This window comes from Chenopodium album, chromosome 25 (genome assembly GCF_948465745.1).
Source record: "Chenopodium album chromosome 25, dcCheAlbu1.1, whole genome shotgun sequence".
In the NCBI taxonomy this organism is placed as follows: Eukaryota; Viridiplantae; Streptophyta; class Magnoliopsida; order Caryophyllales; family Amaranthaceae; genus Chenopodium; species Chenopodium album.
The window spans coordinates 20,608,211-20,628,102 of record NC_137858.1 but is presented as its reverse complement, the minus strand read 5'-3'; the positions used below and the strand labels follow the sequence as shown (position 1 = coordinate 20,628,102).

The 19,892-nt window shown below is 35.0% G+C and overlaps 1 protein-coding gene and 1 pseudogene across 1 annotated transcript; one reads left to right on the top strand and one right to left on the bottom strand.

The window, feature by feature from the left end:
* The first annotated feature begins 11,070 nt into the window (after positions 1-11,070).
* On the top strand, positions 11,071-12,664 carry LOC145615353 (uncharacterized protein At4g06744 pseudogene; annotated as a pseudogene).
* A 222-nt stretch (positions 12,665-12,886) lies between these two features.
* On the bottom strand, positions 12,887-17,625 carry LOC145614620 (putative inactive receptor kinase At5g67200). The gene is made up of 2 exons (XM_081669684.1): positions 15,981-17,625; positions 12,887-14,086 (listed from the first exon to the last, which is right to left on the bottom strand). The coding sequence occupies exons 1-2, from the start codon at positions 17,386-17,388 to the stop codon at positions 13,509-13,511; spliced, it is 1,986 nt and encodes a 661-aa protein (XP_081525810.1). The 5' UTR covers positions 17,389-17,625; the 3' UTR covers positions 12,887-13,508.
* Between the last annotated feature and the right edge of the window lie 2,267 nt (positions 17,626-19,892).

Genomic DNA, 19,892 nt, shown 5'->3' with positions numbered 1-19,892 from the left:
GGATTCCACCTTCCCTAGTATGTTGTTGATTGCTTTAAGTAATGTTTTAGTTGTTCCTCTCTCTATTTCACAACCTTCCTACTAGTTAAATTAGCCCAAATTGATACACTTAGTCCTCATGGTTCGACTCCGGACTTGCCCCTATGCTTGCTTAGCCGTTAATTAGTTAGGATTTTATAAAGATTGTTTGATATTAGGAGGTTAGTCAACGACCTAACCCACATTTACTTATCAGCTTGCTTCTTGGCTTAGCTTCAAGGCTTCTTCTAATGTAATTTTCGGTCTTCTCTCAAGTCATTACCTTGAGGAAAGTGCCAAGTACCTTGACAAATAGACCAAGAGAGAAAATAGTGAAAGATCACATAGATAAGCACGCTAATCAAGCTAGAAACCGAGCAAAAAGCGCATTATTTATAACTAAGGCCTAAAAACATAAAATAAGTCTTTATTAACTACAACAAGACTAAAAGGACTAGAAATAACCAAGAAAGACCAAAATACAGCTAAAATTAAGGGAGAAAACCATCCTAAAATTTGTCATAAATGACACTTATCATGTACAAAATCAGCATTATATGAAAATATGGCCCACCATAGGCCTTTGCACATATGGACCTACTATTGAGTAGTTATGCCCATACATGAAATGCATGAAGTGTTGAGTAATGATTACAAAATCGATCATATAAAAAAAATCAAATAATTTGGATGATTTGATAGCCATTGGCTTGATTACATCATTTTAGTAAAGCAATCGAATCAGACTAAATTCGATGTTTTCCATATCTTTTTCCAAGAAAAATAAGATGAGTACCACATTAAAAAACAATCATCTTATTTTCTTTTAATAATAGGGATATTTATTATCAAGGTGGTTCAAGTTCTATATACATTGCCTAGAAAGAAAACGAGTTAATATATTAAATTGATTAAATATATCGACAGCCTCGACGTCAACCTTAGATGTCTTTTGCAACTGTTGAGCATTAGCCAATTCATCATGAGTAATTAATTTAGTCGCTGCGTGGGACATCTTCATCCTCTCTAAGCGAGGAACATTGACTGAACATGATCGCTACATGAAAAAGATGATTGTTATCGCTATTACACATATACCTCGTTGCTAAGTCATTACGAAGATTCAACTATTAAGTCAATAATCATTACTTTTCGAAAACATGTCCAATTCTATTTTTTTAATTCTCTTATGGGAAAGTTGGATTCTCTTTCCATTTTATGCAAATCCGTCTTTTTTGTTCATTTCTTTTTTGGGGGGTAATTCGGGATGATCCCTCTGTAACACCCTAGAAATTCCTTCCTTTAAAAATACCTATTTTACTCTTTAAAATACGATTTAGGAATATCTAAGACATTACCGCCACCGTGAGAACGGCTAAGGCAATTATCAAAGACACACAGCGGAAGACTTAAATCAAAACCATTCAAAACGAGTCAACTTAAAAGTCAACCAAACGAAAGTAAAGTTAAAACCAAAGTCAAACGAAGTCAAATAAAATCAACCTACAACTTGGAACCATTGAAGGCCCTTATCAAAACCAATTAGATTACGAAAACCTTTGCGTTAGTCTCGTAAGCATAACATAATATAATATTTGAAAGCAATAAACCACATCTCAACTAATAGAAACTAGCATGATTCGCTCTTCACTCATGCCCCGTCATGAATATGCTTCAACACCTGAAAAGATTATCTCTACTTGTCCCCACTACTCTCCATTAAAAATGGGTCATCATAGGGCCAAGATAAAGACATGGCCAAACACACAAACACACACAATCAGCAAAGCTGAGTACATAAGCGTAAATAAACACACTAACATGCTTTTACCTATCAACACACACTTACTTCAATGCACCTGTTTACAAGCACACACAACAATCAACAAGACACTTTAACTAGACACTAAATAATTCATTTAGCGTTGATTACGCATCGAACGGGTTTCCAACTATACCTCCCCCAATAAATTGAGGTTAACTGACACGGGAGCTAACCGTGCCAGCGACAAACCTGTGCCACACATAGGTGGCGGAATTCCAGCGCATAATAATAATAAATAGGAATATACAGCGTCCTGTACTCCGTTAGAAGTTATGATCAAATATAAAGTCACATAACTCCCCCCATATGTTCATACTCAACGTATATACGTTCCAAGAGTTTTGGTGCGTAATCTCTTTCACTTTACGTTATTTACATATTATTAGACTTGGTGATGACTCTCAAAGCATAACAATTTAATCATCAACAATTATTCAATCAACAAACACACCAATTTAATTCTTGAATATTTAGTGATCACATAATATTTAATGTTGAACCCTTTTTAATTCTACCTCAGTGTCAAAGACACCTTAAACGCATAAAGCGCCAAAAATCCTATCCCTCGGTGTGAAAAACGCCTTAAGTGCACAAAGGCACCAACATACAATTTATTCCTCGTGTACATAGACACTTATATAGCTCCTTCCTCATGCTTAAAGCATCAATAAAAATTATATGAACCATAATAAAATTCCTTTTTAATATTCCAAACCAAATTAAACAGTTAGTTTAATTAAACATGCTCTCTATCATGCCATAAATAAATATGTGGTTCATAAATAATATTCCAAGCTATTATTTTCTATTCAACAATCCATCACAAATAAATCATGCTTCATAATTCAATCACCAATAGCATCCAAATCATAATTTTCATTCCAAACCTAGCATGATATTACTTATAATCAATCAAACACATTTAGCATGCTACTACATCAACATAATTATGCTAAGTACGCGAATGTACCTCAATTAAGCCCATAAAGTGGCCGAAAATACTACAACAATTTCCGAATCAAGTCTCCTACATAAAGGGACAATAATACTAAATTAATTACCCTTGTATACACAATTTCCAGCAACTTAAACTTACTTTAGACTACTTAAAATAATATGAAAATTATTTTAAAACCCCTAATTAAACTCCTTTTTAATAGGTAATCACACCCTTTTATTAAAATCACAATTATACTACTTTAAATAAAATTCCAGCATTTTAAACTAATCAAAAACCACTTTAAAAATTCATCAAAATATTTCTTTATACTTAAGTTATCCATAGAAAAATTAAATTATCTCTTAAAACGTTGTTTCCACACGGAAAACACTACTTTTTTGTCAAAATCGGATGAGTTAGAACCTGATCGGGATTAAAACGGGATTAATATTAACGAACGGAAATCTAAAAATTAAAACACGAATTTACGTGTTCAAAATAATCTGGAAATTAAGTTAAACTAATTAGTAGTTATAATCACCAAAATTTCCAAAATATCATTACTATAAAAGCCCTAAATCAATTGTTCATAAAAACCCTAAAAATCAAGTCTTTAATAATTTTAAAACCCTAACTTATAATTTTATGAAATCTGAAAATAAAACACTTTATTATTTAAAATTTACAATCTTTAATCATTAAAATACAATTACCAAACATACTAATCTTTTTTAAACAATTAAAATCAAAAACCCAAATTATGAATTGTTAGAACAATAATTAAAACAAGAGGAGATAGAAAATAAGACTAACCTTATTGTGTGGGAAATTTTTGAGGATAAATGGAGTATTTATAGTGTAGAGTAGGTTAGGGTAGTTTGGGCTTCATAAAAAATAATGGACTTTAAATGATGAAATAGGTAGCCCAAAAGTAAAAATAAGATGATTGGGTTCATAAGAAAGATGGGCTACACTTGGATTAAATACTTGTTGACCCAAATATAAATACTTGCTTTATCTATAATCCAATAATTAAAATAGCTTGACCCAAAATATATTTTATAATTAAATAAATAATTTATAAAATACATTAAAAATACGGGGTATTACACCCTCCCACTGGAAACTAAAAACACTAAAAATGGTAATAAAAAAATTGTTCTTTGCCTCAAACTCGGGGGATAAAAAAGCCAGGATATCCCCACTTTTCTCTATTAATAGATTTTAACACGGTATTTATGTACTAACTCAATGTTATGCAATGCTTATGACGAACCATCTTAATAACTTCAAATGACAAAGGGAAGAACATTACTTCCTACCGGGTCAAACAATTCATGATAACACATATGAAAAATTCTAAAATTTGAAAATACAAATCTTGGGGTTTCAAATAAACATGAAAAACATTCTTTAGCATATGTATACATGAATTCCAACGCCACCTATGTCTACACTTGGGGGATACAAATATAGGTCTCACATCAACTTTAGTTTTGAAATGAGATCATATTTTGGAAAGTGATTCATTCGAATGATTTTATAATCTATTCTAACACTCCATAAAACCTAAATTTGATAATATTCATAATCAAACTACGGTGCCTATTAGCAAAAAATGACAATGATGATAAACACTAAAAAAGGAGAGATAACAAGATTAGATATACAAGTATTTACTCACATTTTCATATCTTCGTTGAAATAAGTTGCAAATTACAACTTTACCTTCATCAATTTTGGACAAAAAAAGTCACATGCAATTACGAGCTACGCTTTTCTTTCCATTTCTGTTACAATTTCTAAAATAACATGATTATGTATTTTGCGTACTAAAAATAGTTTCTTCTCTTTATTTTCAAAACAAACTTTCATTAGATTTATTGGACCCTCTCCAAATTTTGAATTCTAGTTCGAAATAACATATTTCCTAATTTATATATCTTACTCTCCAAAAATTAAAATATTTCCTACTTTATATAACCTGGTTACTTCAAAGGTTTAGTGGGAGCTTTGGTTGCCGCAAGATTGGATTGAGTCTACCTATTTAATTAGGGAATCTGTCATGGCAGCTTGAAGAGGGAGAATTCTAAAAATACGTGGCTGCGTTCAAATGTGTTACTCACTAATCATTTGGTTTTGTAATTTTAACTCAGATTTCAAGAAACAAATATTAATATGATCTCGACATGGGATACAATTATGTTATCAAATCGACACATATTGACTTAAGGAATTTGAATATTGAACACTTGTCTCACACAAGTAAGAGATTGAAGGATTTATGTCTTCGTCAAGTGCAATTACTAGATATTAATGGATCAAATTATGGAGATAATTAAGTTCGTCCATTTGGATCGTCGTTATATCAGACCTAGAGGTATTAATGATATTTGGTCTACTAAAATAGGCCAAATTCCAATTGGACAGATCCTATAAAGTTGTGGCCTAAATCAAGCATAAGAGGACGAGGCCCATGATGGGCCTCATCCCTTAGTCTGATTATAATAGGATTATAAATTAAAAATTAGGTGCCTAGGGTTGAACATAACAATTCATGATCAGTGAAATCAACCCTAATTAGCAAACACGGACCTAGCCCTCTCAAACTCCCTCTCTCTCATGGCTCTCTCTTCCCTAGCCTCCGGTTGTGTGTGCTCATTATGGTGGTATTCGTGTGGTGTCCGGTTGTCCAAGGAAGGTGTTGGTCGCGGTTTTCCCTTTCACTCGACCAATCTAGCATGGTGGATGCTTGATCAAATTTCGTGGAATAAGTAGAGGAGTCACGTTTTGGGCTCTATTCTCTCCCTTATTGTTAGTCAATTTGCTACGTGGAATTCACGCTTTAAAGGTATAATTATGTGATTCTTGTGTGTTATGCATGTAATCCTTATTTAGGTGCGTATGAATAAGTTTTATGAAATTCCACTTAAAATACCTAAAAGTTTCTATAGTTAAAAGAATAATGGCAAAATAGGGGTTTTATGTTATTTTTAGCCAATCGTAGCTCATTTTGATCCTTTGCAAATATCCTTAATGGAATATTTCTTTTGGGACGCAAATTGAGAAAAAAATTAATAGGTGTAAAGTGGTCTTAGTAACGGTGACTGTTAACAATAGGATAACGATAAGGTCACTATTGATACATAATTGTAAGCTGAAAGTTACGATGTGTAACTTTCAAAAGGAGGGGGCACAACTTGAAAAAGTCAATATCATAGGATTATAATGTAGAATTTCCCTAATTTTTTTTTCAAGATAAGAAGAATAACTATGACTAGGAATTGACGAATATAAATGTTTACGTTATTAAATATTAGATTAGTACTTCAAATTTTTTGCTCGTTAGGCATATATACATATAATACATGTACCATCTTTAATACATTAAATTAGACGCATTGCTGACTTAATTATCATAGTTAATCATGAATGCCATAGTGCGTTGTGGTATTACTGTTAACACACCCGTCAGTATGCAAATTCAGAGTACTAAGCATCACTCAATGTTCTTTTAAAGTAGGTGTGCTTCATGCCTCACATAATGATGATACCACCATAAAACATCTTTTCTACAATTCTTATTGGTTAATGCTGATTCAATATCCAATCCGACAGGCCGTCATTTACACTAACAATTACTGTATAAAGAGTATCGACATTGGTGCAAAGTCAGCTTCCGTAAGTCAATTTGCCTGATCGGGCGGTACTACACCTTCAAAACAACATTAACCCGCCCGATTAGGCGTATACAGCTTGCTTGACCGGGCATAAGTGAGGATCATAACCGCCTAGCAATCTTCATTCGATTGCATTACCTTTCCAACATCAATTATTTTGGAAAAGAAGAAGGAAAGTGTAAGTCGAAATGATATAGAGTATCATTTGGTTGATTTAGAGTAATTTTTAAAATATATTAGAATACTTTTAAAGTAAATGAACTATTGGATAAGTTTAATGAAGGTGACATAGTTAATTTCAAAGAGTGACTTGATTATTCTTTATAAGGAGTAACTTTATCAATATAACCTAAGTATATGTGAGGATCATGGAGTAGAGGGATGGTTTGTCCCTCTATCTCCCTGAAGAGGCTAGGAATGACCTGGGTTCGATCCTGACTCCACCCCTCCTATGATAAGAGGGGTACCCCCGTATCTTACTAAAAAAAATAACCTAAACATATTGTATGTATATTGATTTTTTTTTTTTCTGGTTAGGGTAAGAAAAAAGAAAACATTAGGAACCCCTCCTCACGAGGGGAATTCCTAATGCATTAGAGGAAATAATAGGATACAAAGATGAAGAACTACAAAGAGTAGTATCTATGTCAATAAGATGACCTACATTCGCGATTCAATCTGCTGCTTTGTTTGCTTCTTCGTAAACATGGTTAATATCCCAGTGCTGAATCCTTTAAAGAAGATTGAGGATGTCATTGATGTGATTGATTTGCCATGGAATGGACCAAACTTTATTTGAATGCATTGATTACTAGGAGATTATCCTCTTTGATGACTAAATGTTGAATCCTTGTTGAAGAGCAAAAAGGGTGCCTTTTTGAAGAGATGTAGCTTCTGCAACAAAAACAGTGGTGTTGCCAAAGTTGAAGGTGCAAGCTGCGATAACAAAATGTATATTGAGTTAAAATCATTATTTTTTATGAAAACTTTATCATTGATATACAATATTTATTATACATTTAATTTATTTTTCATTTTGTATATATTCTATGTTTTTTATATTTATTTTTTAATTTGAAAGTCATTAATAATTCTTGCTATTGCACTACCATTTGGATTAATATTATAGATTTTGATATTTAAAACATAATTTTTTTTTTTAATCTAAATTAAAACTACCAATTAAGACAAAGTTCACAAGATCAAATGAATGTAATTCCTTACATATAAGTACTAATTAAGGCAATATCGCAAGCTATCCCCACCTATGCAATGCAATGTTTTGCGATTCCGATTAGCATTCTTAATTTCATTGAGAAGCTTTATAGGCAGTTTTTTTGGGGACAAAAAGGAGAGGAAAGGAAGATATGTTGGGTGGCTTGGGAGAAATTATACACTCCGAAGAAAGAGGGAGGCCTTGGCTTTCGAAATATGAAAAACTTTTATGATGCCTGTCTTGCAAAACAAGGGTGGCGAATTCTTGCAAATCGTGATTCTCTCGTGGATAGAGTGCTCAACAGAAAATATTTCCCTCATTCGAATTTTTTGGATACTACTGTGAACTCAAATTCGAGCTACACCTGGAGGTCGATATTGGGGCCAGAGATGTTCTTAAAAGTGGAGTTAGAAAGGCTGTTGGCAATGGCTCGTCAATTCAGATTTGGCAGGACCCCTGGGTGCTAAACCTCTGCCTTTAAAATTTTTTCGAGCCCTGGGTAGAGAGATGATCAACCTGTGTATGTGCGTAACCCGTGGGTTAACAATGCCTGGAATTTGCAGCTACTAAACGAGCTCTTCTCCCCCGTGGAAATTGAGCAAATTTGCAATCTTTCTGTTCCTTTTTACCATAGGAAAGATATGTGGGTTTGGCACTTCACAAAAGATGGAAGTTACTTGGTGCGAAGTGCCTACAACCTACCAACCATGGAGAAAAAACACAACAAACCATCCTCTTCTTTTCCGGGCAGCAATTTTGATTGGAATGTCATATGGAATTCTGATGTGCCTCCTAAAACTAAACATTTTGTTTGGCGTACGATTAAAGGAGCTACTGTTGTTAGACAATGCTTGCTTCTTCGAGGTATGATTTCTTATCCCATTTGCCCAATGTGTTGTATAGAGATCAAAAGCATAATGCACACATTGGTGAGTTATGAGAATGCTAGACTGATTTGGTACCTTTCGCCTCTGCGGGTTGACAAATACCATGGTGTGTCCTTTGGAGAATGATGTATTTCCCTTAGTCTACATCATAAAGATTCCTATCGGTGGAACATTTTTCTTGCTTATATTTTTGGGGATTTGGCTTCGTAGGCATGCGTGGTGTTTTGAGGGAAGAAAGAAGGATGTGAATGAAGTTATTTATAAGGCTTTAAGCTTAGTGGGTGACTATGAACAAGCTCAAGAGATCTCATGTGTGATTAACAGCAATGCTCAGCCTCTTGAGACGAAATGGAAGCCACCCCTGCCTGGTGTAACTAAAATAAACTCAGATGCTGCAATTTTCAACAACAACAGTGTAGGCTTGGCTGAGCGTGATGTCGTGGGTGATGTGGTGGCCTCAACATGTTGCTGCTTGTGAGGTAAATTCAACCCTAATGTGGCAGAGGCTCTTGCCTTGAGACATGATCTATCTATCTCTCTGGAGTCAGGCTTCAGAAATGTGTGTCTCTAAACCGACTGCCTCAAGCTTTATAGCCATCTGAAGAAGAACAGCAGCCTTCCTACATCGTTTGGTACTACAGCTTGTTCGTAGTTGTCTCTCGTGTTCCTTCTCTATTGTGAAGCGTAGTGGTAATTGTGTTGCTCATGAATTAGCCAAACTTAGCTTTTCTTTTACTGAACTTAGATTATGGATCGAGGAGGTTCCTTTGGGCATCTCTGATTTTGTAATGGCTGATTTAGCCTCCTATGACGAGTAGTAAATTGCTGTGAGCGTTTCCCGTCAAAAAAAAAAAAAAAAGCAACCACGTTATTAAAAGTTTGGCTCCCTTACCATGCATGGACCTATGTTTTCAAGAAATGTTTTATTTTTAAAAAATGGTTTGAGTAGATATAATAAAAGAGATTTAAAAACTAGGGCATCTAATGCTCACGTCATAATTATCCATATTCGGTAGTTTTTTTTTTTGTTTGGTCTCATGTCATAACTTTAGTTGTTAACTAGGTTAGGTCCAGTGCCATGTACGGTGATCTACAATTATATGTAGTTATGGATTATTATTGATAAGAATTATAATTATAAATTAGTTAATGAATAATAAAAATATGTTATATGTTGATATTTTTAATTGTAGCTTCTACTACACACAAAAAAAAAATACTAATAAAATAAATAAAATAAAATAAATAAAAATAAAAATAAAAAGCTAAGTCATATTTTTTCTTGTTGTAAAACAGGTCTCAAATTATTCTAAAATATGATTTTTGGTTAATACTCTTCCAAATTTTTTTAAAAAGATTTGTGAAATCTTTTTATATTAAATATAATAATTACTTCGTACTACGTATTAATATGGCATATGTATATAAAATAATATTATTCTTGTAAATATATAGTTTCCTTAATTAATAATTTTTAAAAAAAAAAAAATATAACTAAGGACACAGCAGAAGATGACACATCATTGCTGGCGTGTCTTTTAGTTAATAATTATTGATTTATTGATAGCATTAATTAGAGAAACTATGTACATAAATATTTTTAGGTGTTGTTTGGCTGATAATAAAAACATGGGAAGTTGAAATTCCTAGGAATTAAAATTCTTTTGTGTTGTTTGGTTGACAAATTCATGGGAAGTAGAAATTCTTAGAAAGTTCCAAATCCCACAAAATGGAGGAAGTTAATTACCTAGGGGGACCTAGGTAAGTTTTCAAAAATTAAAAAAAAAAAAAAAAAAAAAAAAAAGGGGGGGGGGGGGGGTGGGTAGGTAAGTGGAACTGCTCAAAAAATAGGCAATTAACATTAATAAGGGGGAATAATTTAAGATAAACATTTTAGAAGTATTAAATCGTAGTCATCATAAAAATTATTTCAAACTAAAAACAAAAATTATTTCAAACTTAAAGCAAAAAAAAAAAATAGGAATTTCACATTAATGAGGTAGTACCACGTAGATTTCCCTCAAAATAAAGGTAGTACCACGTGGATGTGAACAAATTTAGTGTATTAATGTTGTTGGGTAACCTATACCTAAGACTTGAGATCGAATCACGCCACTGATTTTTGCAAAGAAAATAAAGAAATTGTAGTGCACACACTAGAGAATAGAACGGGGTTGCCCAGGCCAGTGCACCGAAATGAATCGAAACAGTAAGACATAAAACTAGTATTACATTTTAGTACTACAAAGTATGATACTTAAAATAAAAGTTTTCTTGGAATCAACTTTTAGAATACAAATAATCAACATGTATAATACAAAGAAAAAGTAGTACCTTAACACTAATCCTTGTACTCATTGATGAAGTCCATGATCACCTAACGCACTGTACAATAAAGACACCCAAAAAGAAATCATATGCCTGATAAAATTCATATATAGTGCATAAATAACATATCATAATGCTTTCCCATTAACCAAACCATTATTCTTATTCCTCTAGCTTTTTCTTCAATCAACAACACTAAAGCACTGCTACCACCCTTTAATTTCTCCCATTTGTAGCACGCTTAATACACTACTGCAACACTTTTTGGTGCAAAATACTTTACACAGAAAAATGAAATTCGCTGCTGAATCTGTAGTATTGATCTTCAAGATCATCCTACTCCTTACATTAGGTTTGGTGGCCGCTGATAGCGCAGGGGAGGCTCGGCTTTTTCGTGGTGGTACAGGAGGTAAAGATCTAGTAAACAAAAGAAAAAACTTCTGGCCATGGGATCAGAGAAGATACTGCATCTGGCCTTTGTTTCGTTGTCGCCAACCTGATCAACCTCCTGCAGCATCCACTCCTCCACCATCATCTCTGCCTATTCCACCTATACCATTACTCTCACCGCCATCATCTCTGCCAATTCCACCTATACCATTACTCCCGCCGCCATCATCTCTGCCTGCTCTTCCACCACTGCCAAACATCCCAACTGGCCTGATTTTCGCAGACATCAGACTTGCAGTGGTTTATCCTATCATCCAAAACTTTAAAAATATAATCACTTCGGATCCTTTAGGGATCACGAAAACATGGGTAGGATCTGACATTTGTAGATACAAAGGTTTTTTCTGTGATACACCACCAAATAACGCGAGTGCTACAGCAGTTGCATCCATAGACTTCAATGGTTATGGCCTCAGTGCTCCATCATTAGACGGCTTCATAGACCAACTCCCTGATTTAGCCCTTTTCCATGCCAACTCAAACTCTTTTAGTGGCACCCTTTCATCAAAAATAGCCAATCTCCCTTATCTTTACGAACTAGACCTTAGCAACAATCAATTTACAGGTCCATTCCCTCTTGCTGTGGTGGGCATGGAGAGCCTAAGTTTCTTAGACATTCGATTCAACCAATTCTCAGGGTCGGTCCCTCCTGCAATTTTCACACAACATCTTAATGTTCTCTTCCTTAACGACAACAATTTCGTGTCAGCTTTGCCTGCATCTTTTGGTAATTCACATATATTGTATCTCACCTTAGCCAACAACAAGTTCACAGGTCCACTACCACGCGACATAGCCAAAGCATTGTCAGCATTAACTGAAGTACTGCTAATGAACAACCAGCTAACAGGTTGTTTACCTTACGAGCTTGGCTTCCTTAACCAAGTGACTGCATTCGATATCAGCCACAATAAGCTCACTGGTCCCCTGCCGTTTTCACTAGCCTGTATGGAGAGGGCGTCACTGCTTGATTTCTCAGAGAATTTGCTCTATGGCATGGTGCCAGACATGATTTGTCAGCTACCAAATCTGGCTAAATTATCTCTGTCTGATAATTATTTCAACCAAGTTGGTCCATCTTGTAGGAACTTGATTGATAGGGGAATTTTGGATGTGGCAAACAATTGCATCCCCGGTCTACCTTCCCAACGATCAGTGTTTGATTGTACTAATTTCTTCGCCGTGCCTAGGATCTGCCCTTACTCAGAAACATATAAAATTATCCCTTGTAAACCTCACTTCATACATTAAGGATTCTCAGTCAAATCTCTGTTGATGTAAATGTTTCATATTTTGATCATATATAGTTACTGTCTTTACTAAAAAGTTTTATTTATCTCTGTTCATTTAGTGTATCTTGGGACATTTTATCACTTATGTTTCTGGTGACAAACCTCCGCAGATCAAACTATATTCTCAGCTTTTTTTTTTTTTTTTTTTTTTTTTTTTGGCCAAGAAATGGTGGAAGTCTGCTGTTTGGAATACATATCAAAGTATTAACTGAAGCTAGCATACATATGTACGGGTCATTCTACTGTCGATAGGAAACTAAGATGTTGAACAGTACATGGTTCGCTACCCAGCCATTATTGTAATGCGAATCTAAAAAAAAGACTTGCAAGAACATTTTTAATGGTCATTTAGTTAACATATATACATTCACAAGTTCATCCTAAATCAAAGTGGGAAAAAGAAAATTTGCTAACCTAATGCCTTCAAAAATAACTATTCCAATAAAATTAGAATTCCGAGTTCAACCAAAGGACGGCATTTCAATGGAAACAAAGCATATTAGTGATGCTTCCTACCTCTAACCAAACGACCACTTTATTTCATATTGAGCTCCAGCAATTTGATTCGCGAATTAGTTTCTACTTCCAACTTCCCACACCATTACTTCAAAAGTGTAAGGGGTAAGGCTTTGGCTTCACAATGCTTCTTTGTTTCAGTGAGTAGCTTTGCTGAATCAAAATGCTCAGAGGCTTAGAGCTATAATTGTCCTGTAACAGTCGATTTTGATGCCCATCCCAACGACACTTTTTGGTGTTACTCTCTATTTCACATTTTTGTCATCCAAAAATTGTGAAGAAACTATAAATAGGAAAAAGGCTTCCATAATTCGAGTACTTGAAAGGACTACTATATGTAGATCAATATCAGTAGCCTAGGACACCTCTTCACCAGTGTGCAAGTCATCTTCTTCCATCAATGCGGCCTCTTTGATTTCTTGCAACATTTTCAAAACTTGCCACATGTTAGGCCTCTGCTCTGGGGAGGCGACACTACAGGCTATGGCTACCTCAAGAAGCATCACGAGCCTATTCTCATCACTGCCGCCATCTGCAACATCCCTTGCAGATCTTACCCAGTGTACTATGTCATTTGGAGTAAGATATGGATGTTCAGATGGTGGTTTTCCTGTCAAGAGCTCAAGTAGCAACACTCCAAAAGCATATACATCAGATTTAGATGTTGCTTCAGCATCAGACTTACGGTATTCTGGTGCTTTATATGCCCACAAGATAGGATCATCCTCTGTTAATGATGACTCGGCTAACACACTCAAGCAATAGTCAGTGATACATGCCTCAAAGTCAGAACCAAGGAGGACATTAGAGGATTTAAGGTTGCCATGAACTAATCTCCAAGCTTGATGAATATACGAAAGTCCTTGTGCTATGTCCTCTGCTATTTTCAAGCATGAAGTCCAATGTAGAGGCTTTGCCCTTGCTGACTTGGAACCTGCAGGTTAGAATTGTAGAGAAATTCAACATCAATAATAGAAGACTTATCAGCTAAATGCAGACCTTTTAACTTTAAAAAGAGCCAATTTATATCAGATAATCCATATACAGTATACCACTCGAGAAATGAAAAAAAAAAAAAAAAAAAAAAAATCAAATCTGCATACCATGACACTACTGCAGTACCAAGATATTAACTAAATCAATATCATGCCATTACAATCATAACATTGTTACAATGCTTCAATAACATTCTTTGTAATAATAAGTGCTAATTAATTTAATGATCAGAGTAGGAAAAATAAGATACTTAGCAAGTCAACAGAATGAGTGTACTATGTATTATTATGTACTAACTCAAAAATAAAAAGCTACATGCAGATTAAAGAGTAAGTAAACAGTTATATTGCTAACACTAAAAACAAGCGTATGTTTGGATGATTTCAAACAGGTACCAGATAAACCATTAGCCAAAATATTATGCAATGGAACACAGTAAGACCTGGCTGTAAAATCAGAAGAGTACTGTCTCATATCAATACTAATAACACCAATCTTATGCAAAAAGTGAGGTGTTACCAAAACGATACCGCCCATTGCCCCATTATTTCTTAATTATTTTCTCGAATTTGACTTCTTTAAATTGAAAAGTGAGACAGATACTGAGTGCCAAGAGCAGTCAAAGAACGTACTTATGTACTTAACAGTTACGATCGTCATTGCATATTGATTCACACCAATCTGGTAAAAATTAGAAACAACAGACAATTTTCGCATTCCATCATCATGCACAGCTTCCTGTTAGTTCAATGTTATACCTATTTGCATGATTGCATCCTTAAACAATCAAACCTGAGCGATGATGTATCTTTAGTTAATTTAAGCCTTTTTATTACATTAGATTTCACAACTCCCACAACACATTAAGCAAACTTTAAAATGGCACTGAGGCAAAGAATAACCTACTTCCCTTCATATTTGTCATGTCAATAATGTGATAGGCTTACTGCTTGATATGAGATATCACACACATAATTTCCGATATCTCATATCCAACACTTACTAAACAATACTCGTAGTATTATCTGTTCTAACAAGGCTAACACATAAAAGTGAAAAAAAATTATTTTCCTTTATGTGTTTATCATTAACATCAACAGGCACAATATATAGGTAATGAAATACTTCTGCATCTACAAAGTTAGGTAATAAAATACTCCATAGTTCAAACTGTAAAATCATTCGAAGTATTAAACATAATTTAGGCAAATAGAAAACTCTTCTTCATTAGTTTAAGTTTTCTAGCCATTGATCCACGGATTAACAAGTGTCATGCCAGTTACAAAGAGTTAATTCACTGTGTTTCTAGGCACGAATGTCCCGTGGCAAAGAGGCTATTTAATAGTCATGGGTTTTCTCATATTAAAAAAAAAAAAAAAAAAAAATGTAGTTAATACCACAACAAGATGCTTGTAAATATATATGCCATTGCCCACTTATGCCTTGAATTCTCGTGACTAAATAGCACCTCTATTATTCCCTCAAAAAAAAAAATAGCACCTCTATTAATAATTTAAACTGTTACGTAGTACCATATATCTTACCGTTGGAGAAGTGTGATTTCGTCGTTATATTAGCGAATATGCGTAATACTATTAGCACCAACATAATTTTTTTTATTTTTTTGGTGAATTAGCACCAACATAATAACATAAAGAATTCTATTAATTAAAGTTGAAATGCAAAACAATGATATGTAACTTCTTACTCCAATCTTTAACATTATTCATGTTTGGTTGGTGATACTCTCATAGAATTAGTCGATTCAGATAGAACATTTAAAGAGCGATGATTACTATGACACAAAAAAATGAAAGTGAGAGAAAACTAACCATGTATGAGAGAAAACAAGCTCCCATTAGGCTGATAATCATACACTAACAGCCTCTCTTCTTTTGCCTCAAAATAACACCTTAAGGGCACCAAATTAGGGTGTCTAAGCGCGCCAACTGATTCCATATGTTGCTGGAACATCTGTTTACCTGCAACCCCAATTCGACTCGAATCCAATCTCTTCACACAAACAATCAAACGATTATCAAGTACGGCTTTATATGTAGTACCAATCGTCCCTCTTCCTAACAATTCAGCTGATCCTGTCATCAATTGTTCCAAGGAATATAACTCATTTTCACCCGCACAAAACACCAAACTCCCACTCTTCCCTACTGTCGCCACCGCAGCCGCTGCCGCTGCTACCTTGATCATGCCTTCTTGCTGCGCGCTCTTCACTTTCTCCTCCATCTCCTCCTCTGTCCTCATCACCGCGGCTGCGTCTGCATTCGCCGAATAGTCTGATGCCATTGTCGTTCTTTCAAAACGACGCTCCTTCCTCTGCTTCCTTACTGCCAGAGCAAAACATGTGATTGATCCTATTAGTACCGTTACTCCTACAATGAACCCCCATATTAGAGCCTTACTAGTATGACTATTTCGACTCGGTTTCGATAAGTCTACCCCGCGTAGTTGCGAGCTCTGCTGCCCGAGTCCTCCCGCCGCCTCCATTGGCGGCGCGGATGACGCAGGGTCAGCTGCGGCAGGGCCGAAAAAATGAATTCTACTGCATTGCTTGTGCAGAATCTTCCCGCACAAACCCGGGTTATGATTATAACAAGATGGGGTAAATTTAGATAACACAAGTGTCACCGGAATCGGACCCTTGAGATTATTGCTTGAAACATTGAAATCAGACAATGTAGACTGATTGAGTGCCGGAATTGGTCCCGAAAACCGGTTAAACTCGAGGCGGAGGTAGTACAATCGGTCTAACCGAGCCAACCAAGTGGGTAACTCGCCGGTGAGATTGTTATACGATAAATCAATGGTCCTAATTCGATGGAGCGTTACAATTGACGGCGGAAAAGAGCCAGAAAAACGATTGTGGTGAAGAAATAAGGCCTTAAGATTAGTGAGACTAGAAAGATTTGGAATAAGTCCAACAAGCGAGTTGTTCTGTAGACTGAGAACTCGGAGTTGGTCTAATCGAGTTAGTGAGTGAGATGAGAATATGCCGCCAAGATTATACCCTTCAATCACGAGTCGAACAACTCTGTGTTTATAACATTGAACACCTTGCCATTTGCAATGCGAAGAAGTGGTGTTAAACTCGAGCTTATTGTTCAAATCAGCTTCCCTTTTGAAGTCTAAGAGTGCTTGAGCATCTGCTGGAAGATGCGAGCAATTAACGAAAGATAATGAAAAAATAGAGAAGAAAACTAGGAAGAATGATTTGGAAAACATTATTGTGAACAAGATAGATTAGAGAGGAAAAAGCATTGTAAAATGGAAGTGAAATGACAAAAGGGATGAAAAGAGAGTGAATGAATGAATGGTGAAAGGAGGAAGGAGAGTAATGGTAGGGTGGTACTAGCAGTGTGACAGAGTATCACGTGCAAGAGGTGGAAAAGCGAGCTATAGGACTGGACTACTGACATACTTGGTTCGACTTTTCTATTAAACTCATTCAGATTTTTCAGAATAATTCTTCACTAGACGTTAAACTTGTTTTGGGATTACTTTGTTTGTTGTTGGAATTTCGGTAAGTGAAGTTACCGTTTGGTTAGAGACGGAGAAAGAGAGGATTATATGAGTTAACAACATCCAAGGTACGTATGGTAAGGATTGAACTTTGAAATACCTTAATTACATCCCTTAGATTCGATCAATCGATCAATCAATCGATCAATCAATTAAAACCTTAATCTCATATATGGGGTCGGTTAACATAAACCAAATTTGCTTATTCCGTATAGACATCGATATAAACCTTAATTGTTTCTTGATTTCTCCTTTTATTTTAAGAGCTAAGTCGGGTTTCATGCAACGTAACTTTTATATTTTACAGGTTTCATTCCAGGAATAAGTGGAATTTTGTGTTGAGATATGTCTCTGTCTATGCTAGGCATATTCTGGTAAGACCAAGCAAACAAATCAATGAATTCAACAAACAATTTAATGAGTTCTTCTCTGTTGACCCTAAGTTTTGATGATGACTCAAAGGAACCTAAGCAAAGTCATATAGGTTGAACTTTCTATTTTAAGTTGTAATTGATGACATGTTCTTGGTTAGACTAAGTTGTATGCTATGAAAATTTGGAGTAGGAAAAGAGCGTAGAACTATGTTTGAAGATAACTCATGAAGATAAGAAGACAATCAGAAGTCAAGTTCCTTGAAGGAGAAACTGAAGCTTCATGGTCGAAGCCTCACAAAGAGTGTTCAAGGAGTCTAAATTATCATTTTTCTATTTTAGTCTTCTTATGTTCATGTTAAGTACTTTTGATGTTAACTAGGAGTAAAGTGGATACTATCTATATGATAAGTTTTATTTTCCCTATCTTAAACTTGGATATTTTATTTATGGAATATTTTGGAAATATATCTTTTGCTAAAATTTATTTTTAAGCTAAAAGATTTTTTTATTATTTGTCAAGCTTATCTTTTAGAAAATTAGTTTTGGAAAAGATTTTATTTCGTGTGTTTTTACTTGTTGAAATTAGTTGAGCTAAATAGGGAGAGATTCCCCCTTTATGGGGACACATTCAATCATTTATTACCTTACACCTACATTTCTCTCACATCGGAGAAAACACCTGACCTCGGGATCTGTAAAGATCTCACCTTTATCTTTTTCCGCACTTTTTACTCACTGCTACGTATTCTAACTTGATCGTCGGAGGCGGAACTCCTACCAACTGGAGTTTCCGTTGTTTTGCTTGTACGGACCGCGTCAGACCAATCTTGGAATCGTAACTCTCCCAAGGGACTAAAAACACCCAAAACAAATTTGATTATAAATCATTTACTTAAAAAATGGAAAATAAAGAGCTCCACAATGATATTATACCAAGCACACCTAGAGAAACTCATCGAGCATTCTGAACATATTGATTTTAAAAATCTCCCAAGGGATGATAACCAATTTGCCGATGCGCTAGCAAAATTAGCCTCAATGATCAACATTCCAGATCACTTAAATATGATGCCATTATGCGTTGATAGAAGAGAAGAACCAACGTATTGCAACGCAATAGAGGAAATAAATGACATTGAAGGACACCATCCTTGGTATATATGATCATATCCTCCAATATATTACCTATGACACATATCCTGAAATACTTTATCAAAAGACCAACGAGCCTTGAGAACACTCGCGACCCAATATAGTCTATTAAATGGTCAATTATGCAAAAAGGGACCTAATGGTCAAAGCTTATTGTGTATAGACCAACTCGAATCCACACGCCTTATGGAGAATACTCACAAAGGTGTTTGTGGACTTCACATGAATGGTAAAATGCTTGGTAAAATAATTTCACGACAAGGGTACTATTGGTTCACTATGGAACATGATTGCATACAATATGTCAAAAAATTTCTAGAGTATCAAATGTTTGCTAATTTACAACACCTTCCACCATCCGAACTATACAATCTCACTTCTCCTTGGCCTTTTTCAACTTGGGGAATTGACATAATAGGTAAAATTTATTCAATAGGAGTAGGAGGGCACGAGTACGTATTAGTAGCCATCGATTACTTTACCAAGTGGATTGAGGCTGCTTCTTACGTGAATATCACTTCTAAACATGTCGCAAAGTTTCTCAAACAAAACATATTTTGTAGATATGGAGTTCCACATGAACTAATTAGTGATCAAGGATCTCAATTCAAAGCTGAAGTCGAGACCCTCTTAACTCGTTATAAAGTAAAACATCATCACTCATCTCCATATAGACCTCAA

Excerpts from the sequence above, each read along its gene's own strand:
- LOC145614620 (XM_081669684.1), bottom strand. The coding sequence starts at position 17,388 with ATGTTTTCCAAATCATTCTTCCTAGTTTTCTTCTCTATTTTTTCATTA. Across the intron at positions 14,087-15,980 it reads CTTGTTTTCTCTCATACATG|GTTCCAAGTCAGCAAGGGCA; the intron begins GTTAGTTTTCTC and ends TCTAACCTGCAG.